Source organism: Cephus cinctus, unplaced genomic scaffold, assembly GCF_000341935.2.
Source record: "Cephus cinctus unplaced genomic scaffold, Ccin1 Ccin1_scaffold0690, whole genome shotgun sequence".
Classification (NCBI taxonomy): domain Eukaryota; kingdom Metazoa; phylum Arthropoda; class Insecta; order Hymenoptera; family Cephidae; genus Cephus; species Cephus cinctus.
This window is the reverse complement of record NW_014333313.1, coordinates 994526-1007549: the sequence shown is the minus strand read 5'-3', so window position 1 is coordinate 1007549 and position 13024 is coordinate 994526. Positions and strand designations below refer to the sequence as shown.

The 13024-nt window shown below is 43.9% G+C and overlaps 1 protein-coding gene across 25 annotated transcripts in view; it reads left to right on the top strand.

Annotated features, from left to right (window-relative positions):
* Positions 1–13024, top strand: part of LOC107269873 (ELAV-like protein 1) — a 37093-nt gene that overhangs the window by 13746 nt on the left and 10323 nt on the right. For 5 of the 25 annotated variants that reach the window (XM_025087192.1, XM_025087194.1, XM_025087188.1 and 2 more), the window contains 6 exons: positions 1088–1300; positions 7368–7601; positions 10019–10030; positions 10140–10243; positions 10370–10523; positions 12733–12771. In XM_025087192.1, coding sequence (XP_024942960.1) covers positions 7406–7601; positions 10019–10030; positions 10140–10243; positions 10370–10523; positions 12733–12771 — 505 coding nt within the window. In that variant the 5' untranslated portion in view covers positions 1088–1300; positions 7368–7405. Of the gene's footprint in view, positions 1–1087; positions 1307–1326; positions 3654–6970; positions 7195–7367; positions 7602–10018; positions 10031–10139; positions 10244–10369; positions 10524–12732; positions 12772–13024 lie in introns of those variants that run through there. The other 20 variants (XM_025087195.1, XM_025087199.1, XM_025087190.1 and 17 more) reach the window with 14 other exon arrangements.

The window sequence follows — 13024 nt, the reverse complement described above, 5'->3', positions numbered from 1 at the left end:
AATGCTCTGCCGTGTCTCTTTCGACTCCTCTTTCGAACGTTTTATTCTTTCGTTTGGCTGTCTTCTATAACGATTTTCTTATAGCTGTAATATTTATCGGAAACATTAATTACTGGCAATTATTAATTTGGTAATACGTCAGTCGTGTCGAGCCATCGAACGTTACAGTCGTTCGAGGTGCAAATGGTATATCCTGTCTAGGGGACTCTTTCAGACTGAAATTCATAGCAAGATGGCCTCTGTACAAATGCTACTTTACTCTCGTGGACTGATTACACGTATATGTTGTAGCATGGGGTTGTTTTTGGTTTAAGGGGTGTTTTTTTTTTATAAATGTATCTTTTTTGTTTATAGTACACCGGTACTTTGGCTGTTATTCTTTAGCTGTTTGGCTTTCACGTGTTATTAGCGGCACGTTGCTGCCGGCATTTCCCACGTTCTCGAACATATGGTATTAATGTCGCCAGGTGGGTCATTCTGCGTCTGGCTACACCTCGTGTACGCTGGATTTTGGTTTTCTTCGTAGCTAAACGAGGATGGAAATTCATTGCGTGTACTGATAACGAGGCGATAAGTGGATCTGTGGGTCTATACGAATTTTAAACTTTTCGAACGAGGTGTCTGATGTTTTGTATTATTATTCTTGTTATTTAATATTATTTTTGCATCGACACTTTGCTTCCGAGTGGGGACTAAGACCTTTTTCGATCCACGGAGTTTCATGATGCACCTGGATCGATCAGATTTTCATTTGCTCGAGTCAATGACCATCTATATCCATCTATATCATGCTATATCGATTCGCAAATACAACTTGGTCCTTGCGTGAGTCGGTTGGGAGGAGCGCGTCTGCCATCTTTGAATACCAATCGATTGTCTGCGATGAGCATAGGGATGCTGTTGTTTTGACTTGTTTCTTCTCATCCGGAGTACCAGTACTTTTTTTTTTCTTCTGGAACACTTTTTTCGGAATTATCCATAAATTCTATCAGTTACCCATTGGATACTGGCTGAATTTTCGGAATATTTTTTTAGGTTTTTTTTTTCATGTTTACTTTTTATGCAATTTCTTTGGTCTATTTTTCAGGTCATATTGAATCGGTACATTTCTGCTGGCTCGCACTTGGTCAACCTGACAGGTTCAAATGACTGCTTGAGAACCCTGTAGAATACTGGGTTCGTTAGCCCGCAAGCAAAGTGGCCAACTGGTAACTCCAGGCTTATAGGATTGGCAGCTGGATCGTGCTTGAGGAAAATAAAAGAGGGTTGTTCATTTGTCAACCCCATTGTGATAGTCTGTGTAAGTGTAAGTCGCGAGATATTTTTTTTACATTGATATTTGATGCTCATGCAAAAGCTTATGTAAGTGGTAATTTTGGAAATGTTAGAAATCAATATTGCGGTTTAACGGAATATTGAAATAATTGCTTTTTTTTGGCTCGAGTAATTAATATTCGTCGAACGAGAGGGGCTGTGGAAATTTTTGGCGACGTCGGGATATTTGAAAATTATTGTGGATGGTTGTTAATACTTTTTTTTTCTCGAAATTTTGTTTTACTCATTATCGATTTTTTTTTTCGGGGATTTTTTAGAATTTCACGTAATTCGTTAAAAATTCCAAGCGACCTAGATGTAACCGGGCTCGGACGCGTTTTCCTATCTTTCATGAGTGCGGACGTGTATATTTATAGTGTTTATACGTGAACGTATTTATAATTTCGCGTCGGGATATATAGTGTGTGCTTGGACTACCTCGTCTGAGAAACAGTTTGTCTCTAGGCTCGTAAGACGCTGCTGGATTTCCTTTAAAAAAAAAACTATTTCGTCCATTCCTAAGAAATTGTATTTGCACGGGATCGATTTGGCGTAGAAAATTTTTTTTTTATATCGAAATCGATAAATTAATTTCGACGAAATGTCAGGGTGACGCGTTTATCCGATTATTCTGTTTACCAATAAATTTTCTGTCTAGGATATTTACATCTATAATAAATAGCATCGATCGTCGCGCACGTCGAAAACTTTTTCTTCGTTAGTAATTTTGAAAAAAAAAATCTTATTAAAACGCTATAGATATATTAACAATAAATTTAGTCTTCCGCGTGCAAGTTTCGAGGACGTTCAATGATCGAGCATTGATATTTTAGTTTTCGCCATTTTTAAACCCATACGGGAAAGATACGTGTGGCTGGCTATTTGCGAAAATGAGCAAACGAATAAATGCTGAGAGGACGAGTTGATACGAACCAAAATAATTTTATAAAAGATTGACGCGTTTTGGCTGGCTCCGTAGCCAAACCTTAGTCGGTACGTTTCGTCAGCGAAGCATAATTCGGTTCTGTCGTCGTTTCATCGAGCGTCTCTAGCACTTAAGCAGAAGGAAGGTCAGGGATCCGTTTTAAAACATCTATTTTGGATGTTCCTGTTTATCGTAAACAATTGGTCGGATCGGCTATGGGTAAAATGTAAAAGTATATAAAATCGATGACAAAATATTTTTCACGTACACATAACGATCTAATGATTCGCCAGTGCAATTATTATTTTCTCTTACCAAGTAGAACAAGCAGAAGCCGGCTAAAAATGTCTCGGACCATGTGCTTAGCTCGGTGGCACGTACGTCGCGTGCGGAACGCGCGCGGCCAAGAGTTCGCGTCCTGTTCGTTATAAGAGGGCTTGTCACGAAATTGTAGCGGAATGTGCAACAAAATGGTCTAAGCTTGATTGGTGAATAGTAAATATTCAAGGTTTCGAATGGAGGTACCAAGCGACTGATAAAAATGTATTTCCTGAAGCGCAAATAATTGTGAAAACAAAAGGAGGAACGCGTGTGCGTTAATAAAAAAGTAAAAAAAAATAAGATATATGGACAGTACCCCCGTGCAGATGTTTTAATGGTAGAGCGGGGTGAGCCTAAAAATTCTCCAGGCTCTAGGGGTAGATACGAAATCGCGACGTCGCGTCAGGGGCGTAATAAGAGGGTTCGTCGGTGGGGGTTCCGTTGGTGGGAAGGAGAAGTGAATTATTGGCGTGTAGTACGGTGAGAGGGGGCTGTGGCCTCGCGGGAGGGAGGCTTGGGTCGGATCCCGAGTCCCTTACGAAGACAGCCGAACTCGCCCGAGCTCTGGCACAGCCCGACCGGCGCGCTTTAAAACGTCCAGCGCGTTCAGTCTCTAGGCATCCCCCGCCCGTAACGTTGTTCCTTTGTTTCTTTAGTATAGTTATCGGTTTATTTCACGTTGCATTGTGCATCGGCCGAGCGACCACTACGAGAGTAACGGCATGGATGATATCGCGGTGATCAGTGACTGACGGACAGAGGAAGTGAGACCGAGCTAGAGTAACTGAGAGAGAGAGAGAGAGTGAGAAAGGGAGTGGAAGGGAGAGAGTAAGAGAGCTAGAAAAGAGAAAGAGAAGGTATTAACGTGAGGAACACGAAAGAGTCTCGCCTATCGCCGCGTATATAAATGCTGATCTCGCGCGACCATCGTACTTTTCTTTTATTGATTTTTCATTTTGTTCCGGGCGGCGGTGCGAGAGCGTGATAACGACGGGGAAACGTGTATTCGGCGCCGCTAAAATCGTCAGTGTTCGGATTATAACGCGAGCCACAATAATTAGAACGTAGTGCTGCTCGCTAAAGGAGAAAAGAGGTAAGAGAGGAGCTACGTGCTACCGTTGCTACTGGAGTGAGTGGGAGAGAGATATGTTTATTACGTACACTGGAGTTGATGTTCCCTGAGTATACCGGGCGTGTATAAGAGAGAAAGAAAAAGAGAGAATGATGTTGTGTGCGTGTGAGAGAGAGAGAAGCTGGTTTCGTGCATCGAGCACGTGCGTGCGTGCGTGATGCGGCCCTGGCTGTGCTACCGTGTTCAGAAAGCCGCATGGGTGTAAAGGGGGTGCTCCCATAGGAAATGCCGGCTGGCGTATGGACGGCTAGTGTCGAGGGGAAGTGAAACCAGGATCAGGACGACGGGAACGACGATGACGACGAAGAGGAAGATACGACCGCGATATGTGGCGGTGGTAGTGGTTGAGTTGTAGGAAGAAGGAAAGTAAGAGATGGAGGAAGTTGATGCCAGGAGTGGTGTGTGGCAGCTCGAGGTAGGCCGAGAAGGGGTAGTCGGGCTACGAGGGTGGAAACTCCCGGCGACGGCAGAGAACGTTGGAGGGGGGCGGGGGGGGCGCGCGCTTATTGATCGGTCCCGGCAACGCGATTTTCACGATCCGTCGCCATGGCCACCTGGCCATAGCCGAAGATCCTATCTACTCGGCACGGAAAGCCTTAGACCTTGCTGATCGCCGTGGCTCCTTTAACTAGTATTTCATTGTTGTATGTATGTAAATCCATAACTGTCTCAACTTTATTTGATCGAAAGTTTCGACGCTCCTGATGACTCCTACGTAATCTCGTCTCGATTCCGTATGGTGCTTCTGGGTAATATAGGGACTCCGAACTAATGCAAGCGTAGTAGGCTCCGAGTACATTGAGTCTCGAGTGACGTCACGTCTCAGTTTTGTCTAGGGCTCAGCGACCGTCTATATATTGTTATGTTTGCCACCCTCCGCCTATCTTGATGCTTTTTGTGTAATACATTATATTGGTATATATATATAATACAGCTATATCTGTATATACCTGGCTCCGCATAGTCATTGTCATTAAGTAATAATACGGACGCGTTTCAAAGTCAGGAGTGAAGGATACCTCGATGCCCGCCGGTAACAATGGACGCCGTCGGAGCTTATTGTCGAGTTCCAAATATCGTGTTGTCGAGTGCGCGCTCGATCGATACGCTAAAAATACGAGGCCTGCAATAACCCCTCGTTACTAGTCTCGCCCGAGCAAGCCTTCCCGCTTCCCTGGAAACCATAGTAAAGGAGGCAAATACGACGTCTTTTCACTTTGTTACGAAAAATTGCTCGGTCACCTTTTCCAACGGCAGTGTCAACTCCGTCGGCCCGAGAATAGTCCGATGCCCGGAATTTCATTGCGGGAAAAGAAAAAATTAAGCCCAGAACTTTCCAGCTGGTGCCTTTTGAAATATTGACATTCTTTCACGATGCTGCTTTACTCCGAAATAGATCGTCGGACCTCCGATAGACTATGTCGATTCCTCTTGGCTTCGCTTCTTCATGACACGCGAGACGCCTGAATTTCAATGGAGTAACGATCGCTTCCGGTCTCTTCGTATATTTGTCAAGTTGCCAAAATTTTCACTCGTGTATCCCATTTGCTTATGCGAGATAAAAGTCTTATCGCGCCATTCGTTATCATTTTCTTTTTCATATTTTTATACACATAAATGTATATCCAGTCTCAAAATTTAATTGAATCGAACCATGATTTAATTGAACCATGTGCATTTTTTTTATAATATCGATCCACTATCCCCCCAAGAGGGTGACGTGTCGCTTATCCGTGTGATTGTGCATTGTAACCAACCCGGCCAAAAATCACTGACTATTATTCACGTCACGTGCCGATCGATACCTGGAAAGCCTCGAATTAGAATCCGAGCACTGAGAAATTTCTCATAACCAATTCCTACGACGTTGCCAATGTCCATATTCAAATAGAATTATCGATCCTCCGTATAGGACACAAACAATTTCATTGCGTCGCTCAATTTGAGTCACGATAAATATCAGTCCATTCGTATCTCCACGTAGAGACCCCATACCTACGCGAGCGACGTCACTTTAGCCATCAGGAACCTTATTCAATATTTTTCAATAATATATCTAAAAAAAATCTAGATATTCCAGCAGAATGTTAATCGAAGCGAACATTTTTCGAATCCCCATTGCCACTTATCAATCCTACTTTTTATTTGTAAAATAATTCGTACAGTCTCCACTAACTAAATGATACGTAGACTGCCTGTACCGCTACCACCACCGTCATCGGCAGGAGATTTTTCCTAGGGTAGGGCAATCGGGGACAGCTGATGCGGACGTATGTCGAGGGAGAGGAAAAAAAAGAATTAATATATACATATATATACGCCAGTAGCTCCTGGGACTGATATATGCAGCGTACGCACGCATACACGTGTATACGCATATATGCATCATACGTAAGAGAGCGTATTGTGGCAGCTGTGTGTACGTACTCTGGCCTCCACCCTATACACTTGGGCATTTACCCCCCCGTAACTCCCCTTTATTCGACTCCCCAATTCTGCCGCTTCGCACTCTTCGGACGCCTCGTGCTCCCCATAGTGGCCAAAAACTTTTGGGGTCCGAGGGGTGCCATGGGAGCCCTTTAAATGACGACGCCTAAGGGTCGTCGCCCCCTTTAAACTATCCGGTTCTCCGTACCCTGTTTCGGGCATTAAACTTAGGGTCGTTTTACCAGCCACCACGATTTCCTACAGTACGTTTCTCCTAGCGATGGCTATGGGTTATATTTCTTTTTTTACCCCAACGCCAGTACACTGTTGCAATTACCAGTGTAGTCCAGTCATTATGTAAATTGGCGAGTCATCCTTGCACCGAGTCTGGATACACTTAGTCCTCGTGGAATATCGTTTCTCAGTACTACGGTAACTTTTACGTTGCCTGGAATCCAAACCTGGAGGTCTCCCCTTACTCTTTTTTATTTAGCCTAGAAAAGTAGAGTGCTTCCTAGTACATATTTATTGTTGCTCACGCGTTGCTTCTTGCTTACTATGTTTATATGTGCTTACAGGTCTGTGTATGTGTATATATATATAGCGTGACAATTGCTAAGGAAGCTTGAGGTATACCGAGCGTCCTTTGGATAGATTATCTTTCTATTGACTAGCACGCGCCACTCGGCTATTTATTTACGCATATTATATATACCTCTGCTTGGTCTGTCTCGCAAGAGAGGCTTAGGCCCTGATTATCATTTGTCCTCTTAGTATACTTCGTTATTGTTTCGCCAGAGGGCGTTTGTCGGACATCATTTGCATAGGGTTTGTATTTTCCTTGACTCCAGTGGTAGACCAGACGCCGGTAAAGACTTTCAGCACGTGTTACGTTCGACTTTACACAGCTTTACTTTTGTCGGGGGGTGTATGTTATTTGACTTGACAAAGTTAGTGGGGTAAATAGAGAATGCATAGACATTAGAAAGTACTAGTGGAAGCCATCGGTTGTCAGGTGACGAAAACTCAGGATTTTTACCTTCGGAATATTCTTATACACCGAAAGTACGTGCAGGTATAGTGCAGCTACCTAATTTGTAGTCTAGATGGCACTGGGGTACCTCGCTAGCATAGCTTTTTTCTAACTGACTCCGGGACGTGAAATATTTTTGACATATTTCTACTTCGTGGTTATGCACGGGGACGAAGCTCGCGTTTATTAATAATTGTGTTTGTTTCTGCTTGCAGATTTGATACGTAGTTAGACCACGTGCAAAAGGAGTGCAATGATGGCGAACGGAATGGACACAGTTGTGCAACAAAATGGGGGCTCGACCCTCGGTCAGACATCACAAGAGGAGTCGAAGACGAATCTCATCGTGAATTACCTGCCGCAGACGATGACCCAGGAGGAAATTCGTTCGCTGTTCTCTAGCATCGGCGAGGTCGAGAGCTGTAAGCTCATTCGCGACAAAGTCACCGGTGAGTAATGGCGTCGCTTTATATTGACAGGTTACACACGTACGGTTTGAGGTTAGAGTTAGATGGGTAAGAGCGCTGTCGGAGATTCTCCGTAAAAATAACAAAGGACTTAATTTAACTGTAGGGGACACCTGTCAGTGACAGGCACAACGTAGTCGTTACAGTAGCTAATGGTGTATCCTGTATTAACGTGTAACACGGAGTGTACGCCGGGAATAGAGACGAAACAATGAATCCGATAATTCGATATCGTTCGCGAAAATTTTCAATTCGTCCTGACAATCTGAGGAGATTCAACGTGAACGTGTTACGGAATGCGGAATGCCGATCGTAGTTTGTATATATAGAAATCAGACGTAACGGACACCTGTCGATGACAGATATCTTTCTCTCTTGTGTAATAGGATCTTGACTAACATCGGTGATTAAAATTTGAAACGGTAACACGGCTGTCGGGACTCTCGTTATAGTTTGCTCCGACCAGTGCGGCTTCTGTCATGCTAATATTTTTATAAATATACGCAAATAGCTCGAGCTTACGCGATGTAATCCTTGGCGTAACCAGTGAAGTAATCGAGCAACTTTTCCTTTTCTCTCTCTGTCTCAGATCTTTTCCCGGATTTGCCAGAGCTCGCTCTTTCTCTGTATCATTCAGTTTCCACTGTCACACCGAATTTATCGTCGCCGTCTCGTCTGCTCGCGTTTGGATTTCCACACGAATATCTAGATTGTCCCACGATAAACGGACGCTAGACAACAGTATGACGCAATACGAGAGAGCCGCAGGCATCGTTGATATTTTGAAGTGCGAAGTCGCGCGGTACTATGCGTTTCCGTAAATGACGTAGTAAACACAGGGAACAACCCAACGTTTTTCACCGATAAAAATCCTCCCGGCGAATTTAATGATTTCGCGAACGTGCACCGAGTACCGGGAAGAAACTTCACTTCCGGTAGGAATAACGAGACGCGTCCCACATTTCGCTCGAAGCTCAACGTACATTTTCTCTCTGCTCCCATTAAAGTGCGCGGTTATTCTCTTCTCGTGGGTCGGCGGCCATCTTTCTTCGCGCATACGACCCCGTGCGAATCTTTCTTCACCATTTCTCGAAAAGCCTCGACCCCACCGGACGTCACCGGCTCCTACGTTCGACGCGCGTCTCCTCAATTGCCCACTTCATTTCCGGTATACTCGATCACGCCGCAACATCACTTTTATGCGTTTTTCAAAATAAATACCCGGACCATTGACGAATCGTAGAAATTTTTTTTTTTTTTTTTTCTCGAAAATGGCGTTATCCACTTTTCTACGCGTACTTCGTCGGCAGACACGTTTTGGATCGTGGAACAAGACGGGTACGCGGTTATGTCTCTCGGGTCCACCGTTGAAGCTCGTGGAGATATTTCTCCGTGGACGACGTCGCGACGCTATTTCGGTACGCTAAGACGCGGGGGCGTCGTTCTTATTTGAAGCCTTTGCCGGCGCACCGTGATTGTTTTATACTAGCATCACAATGCTCCCGTTATGTTTTTATACTTTTCATTTTTTTTTTCTTTTACGTTAATTTTATTCGTGTCTTCTGGGTCCTTTGGTCCTTGCGGTCCTTGGGCGTCAGAGGTTCCTTGTCTCGATACTGTCCTACCTACGGTGACTGTCAAGTTCACCCGGTATATCCCATTTTACGTACATCTAACCTTCGCCGGAAGAGGATCCTCGTCCTACGAGGTCTCTTCTGGAGTCGATAAATGTTTTTCGATAATTTTGGTATCCGTTGTCGATCGGAGCGCCAGGGCATGTCTCGGCTGATGTCCGTCGACGTTTGCCACTCGTCGCGATGAACTTTCTCGTCGACGCGTCGATCCGTCAATTTCACTCGTCGCTCTTGTCTCTCGTTAAACTGTTCCTTGTCGAAGAGAACTCGCGCGCGAGAGCGAGAAAGGAATAGACGCTCTCTTCGTCCGATGAGCGTCGAGAGAGAGAATCGTAGCTTTTTTTTCATATACGAGTCACCGTTTTCTATGTTATTTTTTAACATATATATATATATATATATTTACATATATATATATAAACCATGCCTATCCATAGATGCTACCAGTTTGTCAATCTTCTCCCCCGTCTCCCATCGATCGATCTCATACAGCAGATAAACGTTCGATTGGGTTTATTCGGAAAAAAAAAAAACGTCCGAGGTACCAGAGTGAATAAATAGTTTAGAGGATAAAGAAAAAAAAAAAGAACATGTTGTAGGTATCGATTGTCCATTAAACGTAGCCAATAGGACCCGTGGGAAAATAAACGTATGAAACAAGTAAAACTAAAGGTTGTCGGCTCACGGTGGAAGAGGCATGTAAAATTGATCCAACGAAATTGACGTATGTCCCGTTTTGAGTTATTTCGTGGTGATTTCTTATAGATGACGCTGGACGTAAGCGAGAGAGAGAAAGAGAGAGAGAGAGAGTACTGGGATCACGGAGCCCGTTTATCGTTTGCACGTTGACTGCAGACTTGATGGTAAATCCGATATCTGATTGCAGGGCAAAGCCTGGGCTATGGCTTCGTCAACTACCATCGGCCCGAGGACGCTGAAAAGGCCATCAACACGTTGAACGGTCTTCGGCTGCAAAATAAAACCATCAAGGTGAGTCCGAAATTTTGTTTGGGTATATCTTTATTTATTTCCTTCTCCCTCTTATATCCGCCCTATGCACCGGGACACGGCCTGACGTGAAACAATTAAGAATTATCGTATCGTATATACCTTCAGGTATCTTACGCCAGACCGAGCAGCGAGGCCATCAAGGGTGCCAATCTCTACGTGAGCGGGTTGCCGAAGAATATGACGCAACAGGATCTCGAGAATCTGTTCAGTCCGTACGGTCGGATCATCACGTCGCGCATACTTTGCGACAACATAACCGGTAAGTACGTCGTGCTTGGCGAGAGGGAAGAAAAATTGGCTCTATTAACATCCGACGGAGACGATTTCTCGAGACGAGTCACAATGAATTCTATGCTACATTTGAATTTTCCAGAAACGTCTCGACTCGGCAGTACAATTCTCGTTTGCGATAAGTTCGCCGACTCGAGATGCGTACGATTAAGACGCTCCGTGTGAACGTGTAATCTGATAATGATGATTAAAACAAGAATACGGGTAGGTGCGTAGGCCATGGGGTTATGCTCGTTGGGGGTGGGTCGGTGCGCCTTCGTTTCGAAGAACTTGGAGAGAGTATCGTTGATATATATATATATTTTTGTTTTTCATTTTTTTTTTCTTCTTTTTTTTTTTTGTCATTTTCTCGTATCCTTTTCTGGGCAATGGAACTTTGAATCTTCTTTTTTTGCCAAATCTTAGGCACGGCGTCGTTTGTCGCTACGGAGAGCGTCCTTTTTTCTTTTTTTTTTAATTATTATTTGTCGCTGGCTCTCCGTCACGTCCGGTTGGTAAATGACGCCTCGATACGTATTACGTGTATATATAATTTATATATATATATATTATATAACGATATCGTTGCCTCGTTCTCAGTCTCTTCATTGTCCTTGTGTATTTATTAGATTTTTTTTCTTCTTGATTTGATTATTTCGTACGATCGTCATTCTTTTTGAACTTCCTGTTTGTTTTTTGTTTTTTTTAAATATTTTTGTCTTCTTCGTTGCAACGAACATGCCTTTTATTTATATACATATTTTTGTTACGTCACCCGTTACAGCCTCATGGCCTCCATCTTTACCGTTACTTCACATCTCCCTCTGACACTTCTTACGTTTTCTCTCTTTGTTACGTTCTCGTTTTCGACGTCGGTCCTCAAACCTCTGCGCACGTATGTGCATATGTCGGAGATACGCCGGCATAAGGCCGTTTCAATCGTTCACTTCGATATACCATACGTCAATGGCTTCTTGCACGTCGGCCGTCCGGCGAAGCTCAGTCCAACGATTGTTCGTTGCCCGTGACGATCGTCTGTCACCTTTAATTTTCTTTCTTATTCTCCACGAACGTTTGGCTTTGCAGACTTTATTTCTTTCTCGTATCGAATAACTCGAAGACTTATCTCTTTCTCTCTGCGGCGAGTACGTTCGGCAATTGGCTATATCATCGCTATACGGTTTGTCAGCTTGAATTGTACCCTCGCTCGCTCGCTCGCTCGCTCGCTCCTTTACTCGTTCCCTCATTTTCTCATGCATTGGCTCGTTCGTTCGTTCGGTCATTCCGCTCTCTCGCTCGCTCCAATTTGTCCTTTGTGAGAGCCGGCGCTGGTTGGCTGGGAGACGAGCTTTCTTGTGAGTGAGAGAGAGAGAGAGAGAGAGTGATGGGAATGAATGAGTGAGAGAAAGAGGAAAGGAGAGGGGCGAGGGAGGACGAGAGTCGACGAGGGAGAAAAGAGAGAACGTCGTGAGAGTGACAAGGAGAGAGAGAGAGAAAGAGAGGGAGATAAATTTTTTAGCATAATTAATTCTCGATATCGCTCGCCTCTAAATTCGAAAAAATTTTGAAAAAATTTCTTACCGATATTCTTGTATCCCGACGATGCCGGCAGCTTCCAATGTTTACCGTTGAACGCTTTTGTTTGATTATTTTTGTTGGTACCTTTTTTTTTTTTCAGTTTTTTTTTTTCCTTTCAATTTTTTTTTTTACTTTACCCCCTCTCGTTCTTATCAGATTACTTACAGTACTTACATTTTCCACTCCATTCCCAAGAGAGTTTCGATGATTGAGCGCGCCAAGCGCGCTTCGATCGTATCGATCGAGATCGATACCGTTGAAACGATAAAATATAGTGAAATACTCTCGAAGAAAGTGTTATCGAAGTGAAACGGTACAGAGAAAAAGAAAAACGAAATTCGTTTCGGTAAATCGACAGACGGGTGTCGCACTTTTTTTTTTGCCTTAACGTCAACATTCGAAGCTGTTTCGTGCTCGCTTAACGTTATTTCGAAAAATTCGGTAAAACAAAAGGACGTGCCGAGATATGAAAAAATTTGACGAAAGCGGGAAAGGGCGACCGCCAGTGGTCACGGCCTCTGCAATTATTCGGGAAAAAGAAAACGAAAGAGGTTAGGGGCGGGCGAGGAACGAGCTGTTTTTTCTAATATAACGAGATATGATTTTGCGTTTCTGTTTAGTACGACAGTTTGTGACTGGCGGCGGAGACAATTTGCCCGGTACGTAAATCATAATTTTTTTCCTCTTCTCCTAGCGACGAAACAAAATAAAGCCGAAGACGGCAATGCATTGAGAGAGAGAAAAGAAAAGAAAAAGTAAAAAAAAAAGATAGAAAAAAAAGAGTCAAAACGTAACGGCGAGATACATCGACGGACGGTTGTGTAGCGAAGGTGGAGGAAGAACGGAAATAAATGAGAGAGACGAGAGTGATTCTCTCTGATGGGGGTGGTGGGGGGGGGGGGGGGATAAAAG